This window comes from Trichoderma ghanense (assembly GCF_004382785.1).
Source record: "Trichoderma ghanense strain CCMA-1212 chromosome Unknown scaffold_9, whole genome shotgun sequence".
NCBI lineage: Eukaryota > Fungi > Ascomycota > Sordariomycetes > Hypocreales > Hypocreaceae > Trichoderma > Trichoderma ghanense.
In genome coordinates, this window is record NW_027395672.1 from 1,278,255 (window position 1) to 1,298,752 (window position 20,498).

Here is a 20,498-nt window from a genome sequence, read left to right on the forward strand (position 1 = left end):
GGGTGTGAGACATGCCTCGAGCCACTCGATGCCCATCCGCGTTCCCTCGACGTCTGTATACTAGGATAAGTGCATACCTTAGGTGGTAGTACTATCACGCCGTCTAGGACAATGTTCGCCATGTCTGTGTGTACCTGTATCTACGCAAGCAGACTCCTCACCTTCATTAGGGCCTGAGAAGCATCATCCCACCATCCCCAGTCTGCCGCCTCTCCATCACCATTCTGCCTTAGGAGCCCTCCCATGTTAGTGGTGATCACCATGTAGGAAAATGTCCGACGTGGAGACAAAGACATGCGGATATGGTATGCGATTTAAATTTATTTCCCTGTTTATCTCTCTCTGTCTGAGTGCTTCGTCGTGATGGTTGTATTAGCCCTGCAAAGATACCGTTCGCCCAAATTACCCCAACCCCAGCTTCAATAAAAGTACGAAAACAGCAAAACGAGATGGAAACGCGCAGTCAATCACAGAGAGGTCGTCAATACAGACTTCCCTTTGCCGCTCCTGTAATGCTGGCGCCCCTGCCGTGACCCAGCCTTGGCGAGCGCCGTCAGGGCCTGGACATCCAGGTCCGGCACCCCATCCTCGTACGTCGAGTGCTCGTTCCTGTAGCCCTCACCGTCTCTGAAAACGGCCGCAAAGAGCTCATTGATTGACGATGTGAGCCCTTCCAGCGCCTTGATCCGGCCGAGGTCGGCATCCGATGTAATCTCCAGAATGCCCGCCTGCTGGTCGACCGATCCCTTGATCTTGCCGTCGATGATGAGGAAGCTGAGAATGTCCTGCACCTCGGGCTCTGATATCCGCAGCTGGCTGGCGATCCACGATAGCTTCATCCGCGTGTACGGCGCAATGAGCTTGAGCACGCCCTTTGTCCGCATGTTGCGCGTCACCTCGTCAATGTTCTCGGCGATGAAGGGATCGGCCAGCATGTCGCTGTTGTTTCGCAGCGCCTTCTCGTACGCGTGTACGTCGTTCCGCTGATAAGCATCGACGAGCTCGGTCATGGCAGAGATGCGAGGATCCGTCTTATAGGGCTTCGTCTCCTGCGAGTCGAACGGGTTGATGTTGGACTTAGTCAGCATCGTCGTGAGCAGCAGATACTTGAGGACCTGGATGCGCTGCAGCGACCCGGCCTCGTCGTAGTTGCGGAACGACTCGAAAAAGTCGCTCTGGGCCTCCTTCCAGTTCTCCTCACTCATGTGCATCTTGCCGCCGCACTCGCGGATGATGCCCATGATGCGCGGATGAGGCACCGCCGACTTGACCTTGAGCGCCCGGTTGTAGAGAGTCTTGAGCTGCTTGTTGTTCCTAGTCTCAGCCAGCATCTGAATCTCTAGTGCGTAAATCTCGAGCGCGTACGTTCCCTTGCCGGGGTCGTCCGTCCCGTCCTCGCGCTGGCAGGCCCGATGCAGCTCCCTGAGCTTCTTGGAGACAGCCGCGTACTCCTTGCGGTCCAGCAGGAGCTTGGCCAGCTTGATGTTCGTCTTGAGCCATAGCCGCTCGTTATTCGTGCTTTGGAAGCTCTGAAGGGTCAGCGAGTAGAATTTCTCCATGCTGTGGACGGCCGCCGATTCGTCGGCGCCCTTTTCGATGTAGTCGAGCATGTTGTTGATGGACTTTTCCGAGTAGTTCCTCGTCACGGCCGACTTGACGTATGTGAGGAGCTCGGCGAAGTGATCCGCGGCCTACCATGTCAGTACCTTGACCCTGTGAACGGAAGAGCACAACGGTATAGCAAGAGCCCGGAGGCCATCGCACCGATCCTCAACACTCACATCGTCGTACTTCCCCAGCTTAAACTCCAGCTTGATCGCCTGCTTCAGGCCCTTGAATCCCCATTCGCCCTTCTCCGGCTCCAGCGGCGGTATCCCCAGGAACTCGGCAATCGCCTCCTCGGGGTCGCTCAGCTTCAGCTGCTTGGCATTGTAGTACTTGTTCTCGATGTCCACGTCGCCCGCCTCCTCTTCGTCATCTTCTTCGTACTCAAAGTCGTATCTGCGAGAGGACCCGTGTCAGCTCGCAACTCTCAGGCAGCAGCTATCGGGTCAGATCAAAGGTAGCACCGACTGTTCCTCGTCCGACTCCTGCATAAAGTCCTCGTCGTCGGACATCTTGGCTCAGCTGTGTGGTGATGCGGCAGATACGGTGTGTAGGACAAAGATGCAGATGGTCGAATGGAGGCGCTGGAGAGATGAGCTGTCAATGGGTTCGTCGGTTTATGTTTGTGTTTGTTCGCAGTTGCTGCATCTCGAGTTGGTGGAGCTCTGTGGTGTCGAGGTGACAGCTCGCGGGGCTTATCGATAACGTGCGCTACCCACTGTAGATACAGTACTAGTACTCCCTAGGTATGTACCTATTAAGCTGCTTGAGCTGTGGATTCATCATGAGAGACGGAGGATTGTTGTGTGATGCGCTCAATGATTATCTACCCAATCTGCTTGACTAAAAGCCTACAACTGTATTCGGAATCCATTGGGAATGAATGATGACAGTACTATTGCTACAGTCGCGACGAGATTTGCAAAGATCCAACCAACGCCTCGATGCCATGCCAAACTCGTGTTACATCATCTATCCCGTCCCCTCTCTGGCGTCCTGCGCTTTATCCCAGTTCTTCAGGTTCCCTTCTTTCTATGGTTCTAGCTTTCTGACCCTTTTATAATCTAGAGCTCTGAGAATAGCCATGGGGAAGTCTGACAGCGTGTAGAGCCACCAACACCCCAAACCCAAGCGCCGTCGTAGCGATATACGGCAGGCCCATCCACATTCCACCAAGCTCCATGCCGCGACTCAGTAGCCATCCCATGACCGGCGAGCCAACGAAGCCCATGAGCGTCTCCATGGTGGACATGGTGGTGTTGAGAGTGGCAATGGTATGAGGTTCCACGACTGCGTTGAGCAGTGCTCGGCAGAGACTGGTGACGCCCCACCCGAGGTTGGAGATGACCATGGAGCAGATGAACAGCCACGGCACATCGGCCAGGGCAGTGAGAATGCTGCCGATGATGAAAACGACGATGGAGGCGCGAGCCAGGAAAAGATCTCGACTGAGGGGGCCATAGCCAAGTCTCTTTGTCAATATGGCGGATGATACCGGTAATACCACCAGCAAGGTAAAGACGGCCGTTAAACTCCTTACTGTGTTGACATAGGTTGCCTAGTCCACGAGAGTTAGTAACGATATTACTATGAAAGGTGGAATTGGGACTCTCGTACCGTTGACCACTCCCAGTTGAAGCGGCGGGTCATGTATTGCAAAACGTCGAGAACAAAGGCCAGCCGGATGAGATAGAATGGCCCATACGCCAGCAGTAACAGCACAACGGTCCTGGAGGTGAAGATGAAGCGCCACACGTGGGACACATCGTTCCTGGTGGAGAACCACGCACGGCGCGCCAATTCCTTCACACCAGGCGTCTTCCTCGGCTCCTCCTCGGACTCGGTGTCAGTGGGAAGAGAAGGCGTGTCGTGGTGACCAAGGCGCTTCCTGTCGGCTTCTTGGCGAAGCTTCAACGTCTCCGGAATGAGAGCCGATGACAGCATGCCCACGGCCAAGACACCGCAGCCGACCCATGTAGCAAGCCAAGGGTCGATGCTGAGAAGCCATCCGGCGACTGGATTGACGGCGACGGAGATGAGGAGGTTCATGGCATAGATGCGGTAGAAGACGCTGGTTCTCTCGGCGACAGGGACGACGTCGGCAACGATGGTCCAGAGCATGGCAACGACCATCTGGCCCCCGCCACCGATGAGGTAGAAGACATTGCCGTAGAGGATGCTCCAGATGGAGAAGGTACCGGGGTAGAGCACTAGGCAAGTAATTAGCGACGAGAGGTTGAAGAACAGAGGCAACGCCACAGGACTTACAAACAATCATTGTCCAAGCTTGCTGGAGAGAAGCCCCAAAGAGAGCGAGAAAGATGACGAGACGGCGGCCATACTTGTCGGCGACGACACCGTAGGAAATCTGGACGAAAATGGCTGATTGTGATATGGTCAGCACGTCATTGTCCTGTGAAGCAACCATATCGAGACCGCTTACGAAACATCATCTCCAGAGACATGGACCAGGACCGCACCATGGCCAACCTCTTTTGTACGTCCGTTTCCTTGCACCGGTTGTCATGGGCGCCCGGCACAGCCAAAGCGTGATCCGGGTGATAGTGCCGACAGATGATGTCCTCCATGATCTGCTCCATAGCGGGCGTGAGGATATACTGGCTGGCCTCGATGATGAAGAGGAACAGCACGCACATCCCCAGCACGAAACGGCGGAACGGCTTGGAAGGCGTGACAACCTCGTCTAGCGGACACGGGGCTTGCAACAACGCCGTGGTCTCGTCAGCTTCGTAGTCGTTGTCTTCTCGATGGAGTCCATGGTGTCGGTGATTGGCCTCGATATCGGCGCCCATGCCCGAGGGCTCGGTGTCCATGGCCTCGGTGCCGTCGTACCGTGTCATGGCTGGCTGTGACTCCTCCAGCTTGTGCTGCGTTTAGTCTTCGTAATAGTGATGATGGCGATGGGGAAACGACGATTTAAGCTTGAAGGAGTGTTACTCAGTGGCCATCCCCCATCTCGGAGGTGACGACACCGGATGCAAGACCACGTCGCCAGCGCACGAAACAACGCCAAACAGCCGCGAATATAAGTCCATTTCCAATTTCGAACCCCGGAGAACCTCCCAGATAAGGTTTGGAGACGCGAACCGATAATCCCAAATCTCGGGAACTTTTTACGGTGGGGTACGGTATCCGGAGACGCGCAAGCAGTCATCTAACGAAGTTGCCAAGTCTGCCCATCGTGCCCATCGTATCGGAACCCGTCGTGATGGTGATGGCTTCAGCGGGGGCGGGGCCGGTTTCTCCTATACATGCTGTGCTCGTCTTGAAAAAAAGGGACTGTATTTGGTGTTCCCAATAGTCCAAGCGATGGGATGAGAGACGAGAGAGCACACAGGCATTGCTCTCATGGGCGCGGTGAAATGCCATGCTGAAGACGGTGATAGCGAGCCCACCCGATGGTAATTGATAAGCCTTTGCCTCCATCGACAGTTCGTCCACCTACATGTAGTCAAACTCAGTTCCCGGTTGCTGACGGCCCATCACCGTAATCGTCCATCGATCGATGCTCGAGCCAATGGCTGAGGTACCCGTGCTGACGAGGTTTGCTTGACGCTATGGACAGACTTTCAGAAGATCGACCTGTAGGATTCGGACACGAATAGAATGCCGTCATAACATCTCTGGTTTCCTCATGGCAAAATCTCTGGATGTCGAGATAAGCAAGCAGAGAACAGTGACGAACAACGACAGTTGAGATTCGATGTTGGAGTCTGGAGATTCTGGGTCGGCAGAGGCCTACAGCCCAGTGGATCGGTTTAGGGGAGCCCCCAGTTCTCCTCAGCGGCTCTAGCGGTTCCTGGTAGCACATGAGTCCTAAAGTGCCCCTAACTGACTCGGGCGCTACTCCGTCAGCGGCCCCACCATCGGCTTCAAACTCCCTCAGCCGGTACTTGTGCTGACTACCTCTTTTGCCCTCTTCACCAACAGCTTCTTTCACGTGCTTGTTCCCCATCACCATGTCGTTTACCGATGCAAAAGTGCTCTCAATAGCACCACTAGTACGTCTCTCCATACTGCACTGATCGATCGTTCCTATGGAGGAGAAAGGAGCATCCCGTGGCTGACGCATGTTTGTCTGCAGTCCAACGACGAGTCTCGATGGGTGTCTCTGAATAGGTATGCGAGCAACACCCTACGAACTCCTTTCGTTCGCGTGTCCGACCCGTTACTTCGTACTCACTCTTCGATGTCTCAGCATCACGTACAAAGACCCCAAGGGCGTCGAACGAACTTGGGAATCCGCCGAACGACGCAACCGCCCCTCCACCGCAGACGTTGATGGCGTCGGTATCGTTGCCATCCTTGATAAGCCCACGGGCAAGGAGATCATCCTCCAGAAGCAGTACAGGCCGCCCCTCGACAAGGTCGTGATAGAGGTCCCCGCCGGGCTCATCGACGAGGGCGAAACCCCGGAGCAGGCTGCCGTGCGCGAGCTCAAGGAAGAGACGGGCTACGTCGGTGTGGTGTCGGAGACAACCCCCATCATGTACAACGACCCGGGATTCTGCAGCACGAACCTGCGCATGGTACACGTTACCATCGATATGGAATTGGCAGAGAACCAGGACTTGAAGCCAGAGCTGGAGGAGAACGAGTTCATCGAAGTCTTCACCGCGCCGTTGGCGAACCTGTGGGAGGAATGCAAGAGACTGGAGGCGGAGGGATATGCGATTGATGCACGGGTGGGCACGTTTGCCGAGGGCATCCTGCTCGCCCAGAGATTAAAGCTATAATGACCATGGACCGGATAGACGCATGCTCTTAGAGGGGTAGAAGGTTAAACAGGGCAAGGGAAAGCAAGGCAAGGCAAGGTGATTCCCAGACGCTCGAGCTACAGTTTCTTCTCCTGGCGTAGACCCTGCCACAGCGCCAACGCGGCGAGACACTTTGCATCTCGAGCGCCCTCCTTCCACAGATTCTGCATGGGAACCACCTTGAGCGTGATTTTCTCACCATGCGAGCGCTCGCCCGTCAACCGGCCTTCCCACTCGCCCAGCTGGCTCCTGGGGACGCGCTGCTCGTAGCTGTAAATGGTGATGTGCTCATCGCATCCGCCCGCGCTCGGATACATGGCTGCCGCCAGGCTCTCGCCCTGTCCAGCTGCCACCGATTCACGCTGCTGCCGCGCGGATGCGTCCGCTGCCAGCTCGCTGAGGCACGTCAGCTCGTCTTGGTGAATCGCGATGCCCAGCTCCTCCTCAATCTCCTTGGCCGCTACGCCCTTGAAGTTGCCTGACCCGTCCACCATGCCGGCGGGCAGCTCGACGAAGCTCAGGCTGCCCACGGGGACGCGCGGCTGCACCGTCAGGACGACGTAGCGCTCGTCTGAATCCGGGGGGACGTCGTCCGGCACGAGCATGACGAGCATGGCGACGCTGGGCCCGCGCAGGAGAGCTGCAGCGGGGAGCGTCTCGCCCGCTGTATTCGACACGGTCGCCGTGAGCTTGACGAAGCCAAGGCGGCCCCCTCCGAACAGATCATAGGACTGGACGGTTACGCCGCGCAGGGCGTATGGATCGGGGTGGAACGGATGAGATTCGTCTGCCTGCAGCGCGAGAGATCTGGTGAGAGTGTCGAGCCAGGTCTGCGTGCATTATCGTCGTTAGGAAATGGCGTTCGTGGTGGTCAGACATGAGGGACTTGATGCCAGTCTCGGCTGACTCACGGCGAATGGCTTAAAGGATCGAAGCTGGTCTTCTGAGAGGCCGTCCGGCAGCTGAACGGGGATGTTGTGAGGAGTAGTTGTGAAGGAGGCCATGGTGCGGTGATGAAGGCGACAGGACACGGATGCGGCGAGTCTGTATCTGCTCAATGTTTGTCTGAACAGCATGTGCGGGAGTTGAAGGAATTTGGTAGTGAGTCGAAGTGGTGATGTTTGATTCTAGGTCGGTGATACTGTGTGAGGAGGAAACTGCATTAGGCAGCTCAAATCATGCTAAGAACTGCCTACATGCAGCTATCCATATGACGTCAACGCTCGACTTCATGACAATTCATCAGTCAGCTGCTGAATTGTGAAATCACTCCAGAGCGGCATCGTCGTGTCTGGGCATCGTATATCGCCCTTTGTCATTCATTCTCACTCTAGCTTCCGATTTTTAATTTCTTCTTCACGTTTCCTTTCTTCTCGTTCGGCTACCGAAAACAGACAATCGACAGGCGCAACACTCATATATCACTCTCATCACACTCGTCGCTCAAATCACACGTGCAAGCTTCAGCATGGGCGTGCCGATCAGAAGGAGAATAACGGAGAAAACACGCAACCTAAAACGCTTCACACCGCCCAATAGACATCAATCTGGACAGACTCGACCCTGTTGCACCATCCCGGGAACCGAGCCTTGCCCCAGACCGTAATCACGTCACCCACCAGCAGCTCTCTCACAAACTTTCCATTCCCCGTGGCGCGCCCTCTGCCCTGTCCCTCGAGGGCCTTTCCCGCCTCAGACTCGGGATCGATATCGTCGAGATAGGACCATGTGATGACGTGATCTTGCCACTTCTTGAGGGCCGTCTGGTTCCTCTGGATCTCCCACTCGGGAGAGTGCAGCAGCTGGTGAGTGTAGTTGTAGCCAACCGGATCAGAGGATGTCTGGCGGATGGGGGGTTGGACAGGCCGAAGCGAGTTGACCGAAGGTACGGACCCTTCACCTGATGTCCATTGGTTGTCAGCTAGAACTCAGCCTGTAGATAGCCTCTGATGACGAAGAAATGCGGAAAAGTGCTCACTCGCGCCTTCAGCATCAAACCTCTCAAGTCCGACGTCAAACCAGGTCCACGACTTGGCGTAAGGCTCCTTGGCGTCGTCTGGATTGCTCACATATCCTTGGTCTTGACTCCTGATCCGGAAGACGACCTTTCGCACGGGGTGAGCGAGACGTGGCACAGGATACTTGGCAGACTTGGCGAAGAAGCTGGCGTCGAGAGCCTTGCCCAGGGGCCGAGGCGTAGGACGGGTGGTGGTATATGGCTGGTCGTTTGCATTCTGCGTAGCTCCGGCGTCCAACAGGCCGATGGGATATGATCGAAGCTGCAATTCTCGCGGTTAGCCTCTGCGAACGCACAGACTGGGACATGCATAAGCGCAGGCAGGCATGCGGATCAGTTCAGGCCAGGTAAAGGGAAACGTGCCAGAAATCTGTTTTCCCTCTCCTCGTTGCCGCCAAGGATGCCGATGCGTTCGTCCAGCCGCGTCGTTGAGTGAGCCCAGTACTCGGCCATGTCCAATACGGTATCGACGAGGTCAGGAGGCAGCTTCTTGGCCCGGATTAGCATTGCCTTGACTAAGGCGATGTCGACAAGGCTGGGCTCGTAGGGCGTGCCGCCAGATGCACTCGGGGACCGCCGGGGCGGACTCTCTCTGGCCACTTCATTGAGGTTGAAGGCCCTGAGGGCGCTCCAAATGATGCCTGGCACATTGGCAGCCATGGTGATTCGTATGTGCGTATGTCAGGATTTCGGGTGTTGATGATGAATCAGACAAGAGGACGGACAAGATTGCGGTGATGCCTCTATTTGTGCCGCCTGTTGATGATGCAATTTCCAAGCGATGCCTATACCGCTGTGATCGCAGCTTGGTTCCTGCCTTCATGTTAGGTAGGCAACTGATCAGAGGTGACGCATCATCATTCATCCAGTTTGACGAATCGGAAGCTGAGCACGCGGCATGACGTCAGCGGCAACGAGCAAACATTTTGGCGTAGATAAGGTAGGCACGAGTAACACCATCAAGAATGAAAGTAAACACAGCAATTGGAGGTAGCGGAGCAACGACCAGACGCCATCACACAGTACTTGTATCCATGACGTGACCAATTCCTTCTTCCATCGACTGAAGTTTGCTCACCAAGAACCTGAAGACAGTCCAATTGCTTGAGCGTTCAGGACAAGCATTCAGGCACCTACACCCCGCCTTGCCCAGGCCCTTGGAGGAGCAACAGAATCGACAGTAGGCTTGTTACAAGCTGCATAAACGTATGGCCAAATAACTCTCAATGCTTGTCGAAGGTATAGAAAATGTCGTGCGTTAGTGCCTAAAGTGATTCTGAGCAGCAATCGTTTGTCAAAGCACTTTGGAGTTGGCGCACTCCATGAACGATGCTCCCGCAGGACTACAATTACTACCAGACTCACTTCCTCATGAAGTCGGCATACGAACGGAAGCGATTTCACAATACTTCAAGTCACTGAACGACACACAAAATGGTATAGTCCTACCGATAAACTGAGTCAATAGTTCCGAAATATTCGCCGGCCGTCAACAAACAGGTCCCGGCGGTGAACGTCTCCCGGCAGGTCTATCCTATTCAAAGCGGCAATCGCGTCAGCAGAGCGGATGCATGTCCTTGCAGACGCATCTCTTTTGCTCTTTGGGCATACTCGTCCGATCAGGGCCGCAATCGACGTCTGGACTAGCCAACTGCTCTCCTGAAAGACTTGGACGGAATATCCTCTGAGCCCATCTCCAATTATCAACCGGAAGGGATATTGCAGGATCTCTGACAGCTGCATGGTGTTCTCCCCTGCTAAATTGACAGTGCACGACAAGGTCGAGGACATACCAAGTGTTAGCAGTATCCCCTTATCTCGGCGAGGCTTGGTCAACCATCCGGCACATTCACGGCTGCATCCGTTCACCCCATACACATGCAGAAGACATACCGGTTGGGGCCTTTGTTGACTCTGCACGCCCGGTCGAAGACTGTTACTTACCACCTGTACACCGGTGTTTTCGCAGCTGATACCGAGGATCGACCTGTAGCAACAGTACCCGAGTATTCACTGATATCAGGCTTGTTCATGTAACGCACTTTCTGCATATGGGATCCTCGTAGTGCCTTGGGATCTGCAACCCAGTCACCTTGAGGTGCCCCTTGATCCGACGCGCTAAGCTGGTGTCTGTACTTTATGAGTGGTGGCATATTTCCTGGGTTATCTGAATCACTTCATGCCATTACCTCGCCAAGAGAGCGAGACTCGAGTGAATACACTAGAATCACAGGACATCAAGCAGAGGCATATTCAAAGGCCATAGGGGTAGGTTCAGGTCCTCGCTGCTGAAGGCTGGTTGCCACGTGCCGATATAAAACGGGGTTATTTGCAGCCTGGCCATTGAAGAAATTGGAACTGCTGGGTCTCGCTGCTTCATCCAAGACGTTGGGCATTCAGCAGGTGAACGGCGGCCATCTTGCAAGGCTAAACATGAAACTTGTTGCCACTGACGGAGGGTCAAAAAGGCTGAACTCTAGTAATAAGGGATACCTCGATACGGCGCCAAGAGCGTCAATCTTTGGAAGGCTGTTGCGGCAAAGTATGATCCGAAGGGGGGTGTTCCAGAAGTTGATTGATGTCTGGTGGGTTCAAGGTGAGCAAGGTTACATGTTAAGAGAACGTGAGCTTAACGTGAGCTTATTGTGAGCTTATTGTGAGCTTATTTGTGCGTCCATATAGGATAAGACAGTGTCCGGACAAGTGTATCAATTTGGACAGAGGCTTTGGAACTCTGGGATCGGGATAGCCATCAAATGCGTCTGCTATCCTACCTTGGGTATACGGTCATTGAAGACACAAGGCCCTCAACAATGTCGCGATCTCAACACAACCATCTCCAGAAAGCAAGTGACACGAAAGGTTTCCTTATAGGTAGTGTGCATTCAAAATAATATATATATATCTGTAAAAAAAAAAGTGTCCGTAAAGCCATACATCCCCTCTCTAGCTCAACACCAAAACGCCATCCAGGGTCTGGAGGCAATAAAAGTCAAAAGACGAAGGGGCAAGTCATTGAAAGACTCCCTTGAAAAGAGAGACTTGCAAGAGAAAAGGCTTCGTCCTCACGCGCTGCATGGCCCCCATTATATGTGTATTCCCTCTTTGATCTGAGTGTATAAGACCGCAAAACAAAAAAAGTAGCATGTATAGCAAATCACCGCTTTCTTTTTTTATTTTTCTTGAAACTTCATGACGTCTGTGCTGGAATCCCTTGGTTTCCCGTGTATGTACATGCAGCAGCCAGCAATTAGACTTCTCCGCCGGGGATCCCCTGGTAACCCGTGCGGCTGGCACTAAAGGTCCGGATGGGAGCCGTGCTGGAGGCCCGGTTGGGCCCGGGATGCGACGGGGCAGGGGATCCGGGGCTACCGGGAGCATCACCGGCTCCCTGGTTGAGGAAGGGGGCGGGCGACGACATGGGTGATTCAATGTTGACGGCGGTCCAGCCCTTGCTGTCGAGAGGGCTGACGTTGACCGGGGGCGCATCAGTTGCGAGGACGCCTTCTTTTCTCATACTGCGAGAGTCGTAGTCAGTATACGCGTCCGGGTCAACGCCTTCGCGCTTCAGCTTGTCGAGTTCCATACGGTCCATCTTCTCCATTTCGTTGGCCAGGCGGGCTTCGCGGGCTCCCGACTGGCGCTGGCGGATGCAGTACCAGATGCCCGCTCCGATCAGGGCAGCGCCAAGAGCCGCGGCGACCGCGTAGACGGCGATGCGGGCTCCGGCCGGCAGGTTGTTCCACTTCTGGCTCGTGCTCAGCTTGGGCGCCCGGTGGAGGGCCTCATAGAAGGTCGAGTTTCCGCTGGTTTGGCCGCGTCAGTACATTCAATGCTCACGATACCATGTCTCTGCAACGTAGACTTACCCAGTGACCTTGATGCTCTCCCACGAACCGGAAGTATCACCGTAAGCGTACTCGGAACCACCGCCAAAGTCGGTGATGCGGACGCTCTTGACGTACATGGTGAAGGGGCCCTGGCTGTAGTCGGTGTTACCACCAGCCCACTCACGCGTGCCCGCCGGCAGAGTCGGGTCACCACCAGCCCAGATACCGAGTGAAAGCCTCATGGGAGTCTGGGGGTAGTTTCTGGTCTTGTTGGCCGCTTCGGGGGTCAGGTTGCGCACATGCTGGCCCTCAATGTACCAGTCGATGCCCTCCTTGGTCCAGACGGTGGTGTAGTTGAGGTAGTCGGCCTGGTTGTCCTTCGTGGTGTAGACACCGGCATTGTGGTAGTCCTGGAGACCCTTGCCGAAGTAGTTGGTCGAGGCGGCGGTGTTGTTGACGCCCAGGAACTCCCAGTCGACCTCGTCCAGGTCGTCACTCAGCCACATGGCAGAGCTGATGATGCCGACGCCGGGGGCGCACTTGAGATGCAGCTCAACGCGGCCGAAGAAGAAGTAGAAGAGGGTACGGATGGTGGGCGAGTCGCCCTGCTTGTTGATGGTGAAGGCGGCGCCGGTCTCGGCATCGTACGACACAGAACCAGCAGTGGTCTCCCACAGCTCGTACGACGGCGTGGTGTTGAAGTTGAAGGTGTAGTCGGTGTTGAAGCCGGGATCCGTGGGACAGTCGGTCGAGTTGAGCGGATTGCAGCTCGTGGAGACCTGGGCCGAGACAAGGCCCAGCAAGGGGGCGGCCGCAAGGAGACCGCGCAAGTATCGCATTTTGAGGCGTGTGTAAGGTAGCTTGAGCTTCGCAAGAGAATGAATGGGGTATTACAGGACAAGAAAGAAACCGCTGAGCACACAACAGGCGTGGGTATCAAAGGCTAAAATGGCAATGCTTGTCGATGCGCGAATGTCAGATACGTTGATGCATCAACAGCGTATCGTTGGGTATGTTGTTTTATGAGTGAGTGTGAGCTTCCTCTGACCCTGCAGAGAAGAGAAGCTGGGTTGTTCTTTCCGAAGGGAGCGTTTTGATGGGATCAGGTACAGATAATGATTGTTGACGAATCCCTTTCGAGGCAGCGGATGAAGCAACTGTCACCGGAGAGAGTGAGCGGCGAAGATGCGACGGTCCGTAGGTGAGAGAGAGAGGACGAGACTGAGGTTCTCACAGCGAGCGCAGAGACGGGAGGCCCCTGAACACGAAGTCGAAGGTCTCTTGTTGCCGATTTTGTTTTTTTTTCAAGGAAGGACAGAGGTGAGCAGATAAGGATAGGATCGCGACGAGGGAGAAGCAAGACGAAGGAAAAAGGACGGAAAGGAAAAGAAGTAGAAGCAGAGAAGAGAGATTGCAGATTGGAGATTGCAGATTAGGGGCTCCAGGTTCGAGTTTGGCTTGATGCAGACAAGCCCCGAGGGGTCCGCCGAGGCCTGTGTAAGGGGTACGAGGCCTTGCATGGCCGGGGAGCAGCGCGGAAGGTACCGGGTACTTTGGCGGGTCCCGGGGGGTCTTGGGGCGAGGGGGGTTCTGGTCTTCAGGCGCCTTGGAGCACTGCAAGCCCTCAAGGGCTGCTGGGGGGGCTGGGCTGGTGGTAATTTCCAGCGGCCTGCAGCGCCTGACACGTCCAGAAGAGCCAGCAGAGGCACCCCGGGAACATGAAGCCCCCCAGAAGCCCTCAAGCTGGAAGAGCGACCAGACGTCGGGTCGGGTCCATCGACCAGCAGCTGGAATGGGTTGAACCACTCATCGTCGCCGCAACACGGACAGACGCACATGGAACAGCTAATGCAGGTCGGCAAGCAGCAGTGACACGCTTTGGCCGCGATTGCAGACGCAGGGGCCGATTCAGCGATGTTCTGGATCGGGTGCTAGTAATGATATCGAATGCTTGTAGTGCATTAGCTGTACCTTTAGGTACAGTAGCAGCACCGCCAGCGGCACTAAGGAGCATTTGGCTGGGTAACGGCACTCGAGAGCTCCATGTTGATGCTGGTGGACGCTTTGATGCCCGTTGACGGCGGAAAAGGATCAGGAACACAAGAAGACCAACCAAGGACAAACAAGAAACAGAACCGCGCCAGGCACCGATCCGGCACAGCGCGCCGAGCCCGCTAGGCCCGAACCGGCATGGGGCGCTGGGGCTTATTTCCCCTGAAAGATGGAGCCGTGCAGCGCATTGATGGCGGCTGCTCGTATCCGGTACCTGTGCCCGTGCTGCTGACAGTATGGGGCGCCCAGGTAGCCGATACTCCGGGAATGCCATGGACACCGCAGGACATGCAGCTTCTCGAGCGTTTTTGCCTCCATTCACGCTCGTGTCTCTCTGCCAGGGCTCGGTCAATCTTAGCTGCATGCGCTCTGCCGACTCCAATCGAACGCTGCTCAGGTATCGAGTACATGCCGCGCGCATGCGAGAGGCACGGGAGATCCAGCGGCTTGAAACAATCACGTCGACTCTCGCTCCAGGGCAGGGACTTGCGAGCGCTCCTGGGGCCTCTCAGGGCCTCTTGCAACCTCCTGGGGCTTCTTGGCCGCCCACCTGGTTCGCCGAATGGGAGCAGGAGGGCATGGATGCGATTTGCTCCTCTGCCTTGTCGATGCCGGGTTATCCATTTGCAATCAAACCAGCATTGGCACTGCGCCTCCGCAAAAATGCCCAAGACAGAAGCTGTCAACGGTTGGATCGGCAGCTACCAAGCCCAGAGTTGCTCTTCTTGTCGTAGTATGAAGCTTGACGACGCTGGAGCCATTCTCGTACGAATAGATTCCATGGCCCCTGGACAGAGACATTCCCATTTATAGGCACTTTTATGGAGTAGTCGGATAGTTGTCCAAGTTCGAATTCCGTAGGGACAAAGTATACAGCAGCCGATGATCCGATTCGGCAAATGAGCAACAAGACGGCGGGAAACGACAGAGAAGCGGGAAACGAGACATTAGTAGTCAGAGGCACTCAGGGAGAAAAAAAAAAGAGGAACAAAGAGACGAGCCACGGCAGGCTGGGGAAATATCTTTCTCAAGCGGTGCCCCCATGCGAAAGTGAAAGCGACAAGCCCGAGTGCCTGGACGAACAGGTGCCGGTGTTTTTTTGGTTGTCGAAATTGCGATATGGAAAATGTCGGCAATTCGCCGGCTAAACGCTGCCACAGCTTGGCGTCATCAAACTTTGACCAGACCCCGAGATTCCAATATCGCCATCGCCAATTAACGACAACCCGAAGAAACGAGACGAAGAAACGGTCCGGCCGCTCGCCCGCATCGTGCAGATCCAGCGCCCGCCATGTCTATGTTCCGGGCGAAGAAGCTCGACCTGGGCTGCTTCGTCAAGGCCCGCACCATTCGCGACCACACCAAGCGCAAGGTCTTTGAGGAGCACGAGACGGAGAGGTAGCCTCTTTCTCTCATTCCTTCGGCTCTATGCTCTCAATGCAAAGAAATCTGTGCTGATCGTCCTCCTTTGCTATTTTTAGACAAGCTCTCCGATACGTGATCCGGAACACGACTCTGCCGCCCCGAGTGCGAGCCACTGCCCAGCTGCAGCTCTCGCAGATGCACTGCTACACCCGACCTACACAGATTCGCAACCGCTGCATCATGGGAGGCCAGGGGCGCGGTGTGTTGAGGGCATTCAAGATGACCAGAGTGCGTATTTCTCTCTTGTTTGCCCCGATCCTGACCTCGCTCGATAACATAAGCTGACATCGTGGGATTTTCTTGTCTGGCAGTTCAACTTCCGAATGGAGGCCCTGGCGGGAAATCTTCCGGGCGTGAAGAGGGCGAGCTGGTAGAATGTGGTACCTATTTACGACTCAAATCATGATTATGCAACTCATCTGTATATAAATTGTATGTGTACGATACGGCCGATTTTGGCTCTTTTGTGGGTTTTTAGTAGACAGTGCTTTAAGGAAAAGGAAAAGAACGAATCAGAACTTTCATATCTGCATTTGAGCATGATTTTCGTTCCCTCGCGTATGTGCTGGAAGAGCCGCTCTCTACTTGCACGACAGATGCTCTCGCGGCATTTTCAATTCACATGTACCACTAGTACCTCTTTACCTTAGGTAGGCGAGCGTTTACAAGGCAAATGAACGGCCATGTCGTACGCAGCAACCAATTGCATATCGGTTCTGCCAAGAGACCAGCTGCTGCTAATGAATCAAGCTAGGTGGCTGAGATTGTGCATCTACCCTGGATTTCTCAGCTGTAACGACACAGTCCGCAATATGCCCCGAGTACTGTAATTGTCATAGTCGCTATATCAGCTTGTAGCTGGACAGAGTGTAGGAGTTTTTCAAATGATTGCATTGCTATCTTCTTCCTACGGGCAATGTGCGAGCAGTTCAAGAGTCTCCGTTGACTCTCAGAGCGTCAAGTTTACATAAACAAAGCGCAGACATGTGATGTGCAAGAACCACCATTGCTTACATAATCATTCGAGGCTGAGATGTGGCGCTACCCATTTCGCCGCCAGGCAAGTGCAGTATCGCCTTCCCTTTGATTTGTTGATCCAGCATCTTGCGACTCCTTTCTTCACTTTCGCCGTCTCGAACTTCCCCTCAGGAGATATCGCGGCCTCACGATTTGTTTTGTCAACTCTGCTCCCATCGAGGATTTAGCGACTACCTGACGAGCCGCAATCATGGGTGGCGGCGATCTCAACTTGAAAAAGTCGTTCCATCCCGGTCTGCGGCGGAACCAGCAGGCCGTCTACGATGAAGAGCAAAAGGCCCTTGCCGAGCGCAAACGCACCCAGCAGCGCATCAACGAGATCAAGGAGGAGCGCGCAAAGGAGGAGATTCAGAGACAGCTGGAAGCCGCAGGGGGCACCAAGCGGGTGGATCGCGTCGACTGGATGTACCAGGGCCCTACTGATGGCCAGGCTGGCACCACGGAAGAAACAGAGGCTTACCTGCTGGGCAAGCGGAGGATCGATAACCTGATCAAGGGCAACGACCACAAGAAGCTTGAAAAGGCCGCAGGGCAGGACAGTTTCATTGCGCTGCAGAATGCAAACAGCGCGCGCGACACGGCGGCCAAGGTCCGCGAGGATCCTCTGCTGGCAATCAAGCGCCAGGAACAGGCCGCGTACGAGGCCATGATGAACGACCCCATCAGACGCCGCCAGCTGCTCTCGTCCATGGGCATTGACGACGGCAAGAAAAAGGACCGGCACGGCGACGGGCACTCGCGGAGACATCGCAGGCATAGGAGCAGAGATTGCGACGACGAGCGCCACTCACGGCGTCACCGCTCTGATTCCAGATCTCGTAGCCCGCGCAGACGGCATCACCGACATCACCGAGACGACTCCGAATCCGATTCTGGGGAAGGCCGTCGCAGTCACCGAGAACGCCGACGCGATCACTCTCAAGACAGGGAGCACCGCTCAAGTCGCCGAAGGGACGAATCACGACAGCGCGATTCAAGACCGCACCGACAAGATTCATACCGGGACCGGGACGACCGTCGCCACAGACACACCGATTACAACGGCAAAGAAGAGCGTCCGCACAAGCGTTCCCCTCGTCCCCACAGAGAGCGCGATGATGCCGCGGAAGACGAACAGAGGGCGGCTGAACAGGCACGAAAGTTGGCTGCTATGCAGTCGGCTGCCTCTGAGCTTGACCGCGATCGAGAGGCTCGACTGGCGGCTTTGGAGGATCGTGAACGTGCTGCTAGAGAGGCCGACGACAAGGCGCGAGAAAGAGGGGGGGATCGAGGCTTTGTCAACGGCTTGCATCGAAAAGCAATGAACATGGACAATCGAAGTCGGCGGGGATATGTGAGGAATCAAGACTAGGGGGATCTATATATCAAAATATTGGTGCATGAGCGGATGGTTTGAGGGCTACGGATGGGATAATTTCAACACTTGGAGAGCCCTTTGCATTGCATTCACGATTCGGTTGGATTCTGGCGTTTTGGGCTTCGGCGATGTTATTACCGACATATGAGAGGTTATGATCGCAACACTTTTTGCCTTATGTATATCCGATACGGGCAGCAACCGTGACTGATGATTGGTAGTAACTATCTGTGAGTCTCCGACGTGATAGCTTGCTTTTTTATCTTCTCCCCTCTCGGTCGAGGGTACAGACTCATAAGCACGTCCCCCAGTAGGTATAAATGAGTGGAAGTGTTCATCATGCAAACGAGTGTGAGGGTTGCAACATCCAGTCCGTTGCTCCTTCATGCCCGTCGACTACCGTATAGCCGAATATGCATAGGTCCTGGCTTTACACCTCCTTGAAGCTAAACTGCTGGTTCGAGCCACCGTGATAGGTATAGACGATGATGGGGGTCGAGTCGGCCTGCTTGCTGCCGGTCACGTCAAGGACCTTGTTGGGATACGCCACGCTATAGATGCTGTATCGCATTGTGAGCTGGGGCCATTTACAGGCAAAGGTAAGGACAGCAGGGGAGCGTACTGATAGTTATCGGTCTTGCTGGCCTTTACAATCTTCCAGCGGGCGACGCTGTTGCACTCGGGGAGGAGCTTGGAGGCATGAGCCGTAGCGTCGCTTCCATCTGTGGTTGGCAATAGTCAGTGACTTGTGCTGCTTCTCTGCCTCTCTATCTAGACCTGGTTCTGGAGACGGAGAGGGAGGGGGGAGATGTACTTGGAGCCGTGATGTAGGTGTTGGTGGCAACGCTCTGGATGCTGTATTCCTCGTGGGTGATTTTGGTGAGGCGCCATTGCTGGTTCTTGCCGCCATGGCCTTCACTGTTTCGAAGGGAGTACTATGTTAGTAGAAAGACTTGGATGAGGCTTGGGCATAGGGACTTACTATTCGATGATGCGGCCAGTTGCTTCGGACGAGTCGAGGTCGACCGCCTTGTGGTTGGAGAGGGCGGTGGTGATGTAGTAAGTTCCTTCGTTGAAAGCCATGTTGACAAGTGTGACGGCTCTGGGAATGGTATTTGATAGAAAGTGCTTGTAAGTGAAGACTGAAAGCTGTGATGCTGGTTCTTGGGGTTTGTGATTGGGATTGTGGTGATGAAGATGGAGGAGCATCTCTTCTCTTTATAGACGATTGCCTTCCTGGATTCGATGTTCAGGATTCCTTGATTGTTTCATTTTACGTTACAGAAATTCCCGTTTCGTTCCGAATATGACACATTGTACACTCCTCAGTTCTCGCCCAGACTCTTTGTGTTTTGATGCCATTGGCGATCAACCGTCCTGGTATTGAAGCTCGCAAGGTAGGCCGGTATCTCAGCTTTCATCCGGTCAGCCACCCTGTTCACAGCTGGGATGTGATGCTCACAGAAAGCGGGGATGTGGCCTGAGATCGCCAATTGGAAATCTGAAGTTGTGCATATTAGCAAAGAGATTGCGTGTCTGAGACGGGCTATTGTTTAGGGCTTCTTATGATGCTTGTTTAAATGGAGGTTGATTGGGTGTAGGCCAAGCGGTGGCTTTGATATAGCCTCAAGGCGAGCATTTTCAATCAAGTCCCCGGGGGTAAAATGGCTCCCAAGCCTAATGGATACTCTTGCTCTTGATATGATATTCTATGTTTCTTTCAAGCTGCTCTCGAACTACTCACCATAGTACGAGCGTACGGGTGAAGTGTGCGACATATCATCCGTGCAGCATCACACGTCTCTGTCATAAGCGAACCTACTGAGAAGTTACACATAGGACAACGTATTGTTGCGACATATTGTGCCAACCAGCAAAGCAAATGGTCAATACGCGATCATCGGCGTGGCGTCTCTCATCCCGCGTTGCCCCTCATACAAGTTACACATGGGCAAGCCACATATGCAGGCCAGAAACCAATATTGTATGCACGCATCGACCAAGCCGGCTTCTCAGTCGTTCTAGCCGTTCTAGTTGGAAGGGCAGAGGTCGCACATACCTCCGCATGTACTCAGTCGGGGCGGGAGGGCGATTGCATACTTGCGTTGTCTAGAGTGGTGCGTTTTCGCGATGCATATGTTGTGGACGAGTTGCGACCTTGTTTTCATGCCGGAAGCATAGCTCGTCAGATGGGCGTTGATCGGCTGCATCTATTCGCGGTATTCCTTTTTGGTAAGGCTGCTACGGAGTACTTATTACTGGCTCACACGATAGGTGGTTCGAATTCAAAGTGTAACAACTGGATGTTGAGGGGAAATGGAATCAGTTGCTGTGCTGAGGTGACTGTAGCACCGTGGCTCAACAGAAGACTGACACGAAGTCAGAGTCAAGGAGCT

At 54.6% G+C, this 20,498-nt stretch overlaps 8 protein-coding genes across 8 annotated transcripts; 3 read left to right on the forward strand and 5 right to left on the reverse strand.

Moving 5' to 3' along the window:
* Positions 1 to 467: 467 nt before the first annotated feature.
* On the reverse strand, positions 468 to 4,967 carry CCMA1212_007523 (COP9 signalosome complex subunit 2; the record flags this gene model as incomplete). Its single annotated transcript, XM_073704690.1, has 8 exons — positions 468 to 1,691; positions 1,782 to 2,001; positions 2,074 to 2,122; positions 2,779 to 3,163; positions 3,223 to 3,815; positions 3,874 to 3,987; positions 4,049 to 4,493; positions 4,962 to 4,967. The coding sequence occupies 8 exons, from the start codon at positions 4,965 to 4,967 to the stop codon at positions 468 to 470; spliced, it is 3,036 nt and encodes a 1,011-aa protein (XP_073557063.1).
* A 618-nt stretch (positions 4,968 to 5,585) lies between these two features.
* Positions 5,586 to 6,362, forward strand: CCMA1212_007524 (ADP-ribose pyrophosphatase; the record flags this gene model as incomplete). The annotated part of the gene is made up of 3 exons (XM_073704691.1): positions 5,586 to 5,627; positions 5,711 to 5,745; positions 5,825 to 6,362. The coding sequence occupies 3 exons, from the start codon at positions 5,586 to 5,588 to the stop codon at positions 6,360 to 6,362; spliced, it is 615 nt and encodes a 204-aa protein (XP_073557068.1).
* Positions 6,363 to 6,460: 98 nt separating this feature from the next.
* On the reverse strand, positions 6,461 to 7,459 carry CCMA1212_007525 (Nudix hydrolase; the record flags this gene model as incomplete). The annotated part of the gene is made up of 2 exons (XM_073704692.1): positions 6,461 to 7,213; positions 7,295 to 7,459. 2 exons carry the CDS (start codon positions 7,457 to 7,459, stop codon positions 6,461 to 6,463), a joined length of 918 nt encoding a protein of 305 aa, XP_073557069.1.
* A 447-nt stretch (positions 7,460 to 7,906) lies between these two features.
* Positions 7,907 to 9,060, reverse strand: CCMA1212_007526 (uncharacterized protein; the record flags this gene model as incomplete). The annotated part of the gene is made up of 3 exons (XM_073704693.1): positions 7,907 to 8,283; positions 8,362 to 8,670; positions 8,760 to 9,060. 3 exons carry the CDS (start codon positions 9,058 to 9,060, stop codon positions 7,907 to 7,909), a joined length of 987 nt encoding a protein of 328 aa, XP_073557066.1.
* A 2,590-nt stretch (positions 9,061 to 11,650) lies between these two features.
* Positions 11,651 to 13,069, reverse strand: CCMA1212_007527 (putative extracellular glycosidase; the record flags this gene model as incomplete). The annotated part of the gene is made up of 2 exons (XM_073704694.1): positions 11,651 to 12,206; positions 12,270 to 13,069. 2 exons carry the CDS (start codon positions 13,067 to 13,069, stop codon positions 11,651 to 11,653), a joined length of 1,356 nt encoding a protein of 451 aa, XP_073557067.1.
* Positions 13,070 to 15,559: 2,490 nt separating this feature from the next.
* On the forward strand, positions 15,560 to 16,081 carry CCMA1212_007528 (putative 37S ribosomal protein mrp2; the record flags this gene model as incomplete). Its single annotated transcript, XM_073704695.1, has 3 exons — positions 15,560 to 15,680; positions 15,764 to 15,935; positions 16,019 to 16,081. Exons 1-3 carry the CDS (start codon positions 15,574 to 15,576, stop codon positions 16,079 to 16,081), a joined length of 342 nt encoding a protein of 113 aa, XP_073557070.1. The 5' UTR covers positions 15,560 to 15,573.
* Positions 16,082 to 16,935: 854 nt separating this feature from the next.
* Positions 16,936 to 18,096, forward strand: CCMA1212_007529 (Pre-mRNA-splicing factor CWC25; the record flags this gene model as incomplete). The annotated part of the gene is made up of 1 exon (XM_073704696.1): positions 16,936 to 18,096. The coding sequence occupies one exon, from the start codon at positions 16,936 to 16,938 to the stop codon at positions 18,094 to 18,096; it is 1,161 nt and encodes a 386-aa protein (XP_073557071.1).
* A 436-nt stretch (positions 18,097 to 18,532) lies between these two features.
* Positions 18,533 to 19,185, reverse strand: CCMA1212_007530 (uncharacterized protein; the record flags this gene model as incomplete). The annotated part of the gene is made up of 4 exons (XM_073704697.1): positions 18,533 to 18,662; positions 18,725 to 18,824; positions 18,917 to 19,020; positions 19,085 to 19,185. 4 exons carry the CDS (start codon positions 19,183 to 19,185, stop codon positions 18,533 to 18,535), a joined length of 435 nt encoding a protein of 144 aa, XP_073556834.1.
* Between the last annotated feature and the right edge of the window lie 1,313 nt (positions 19,186 to 20,498).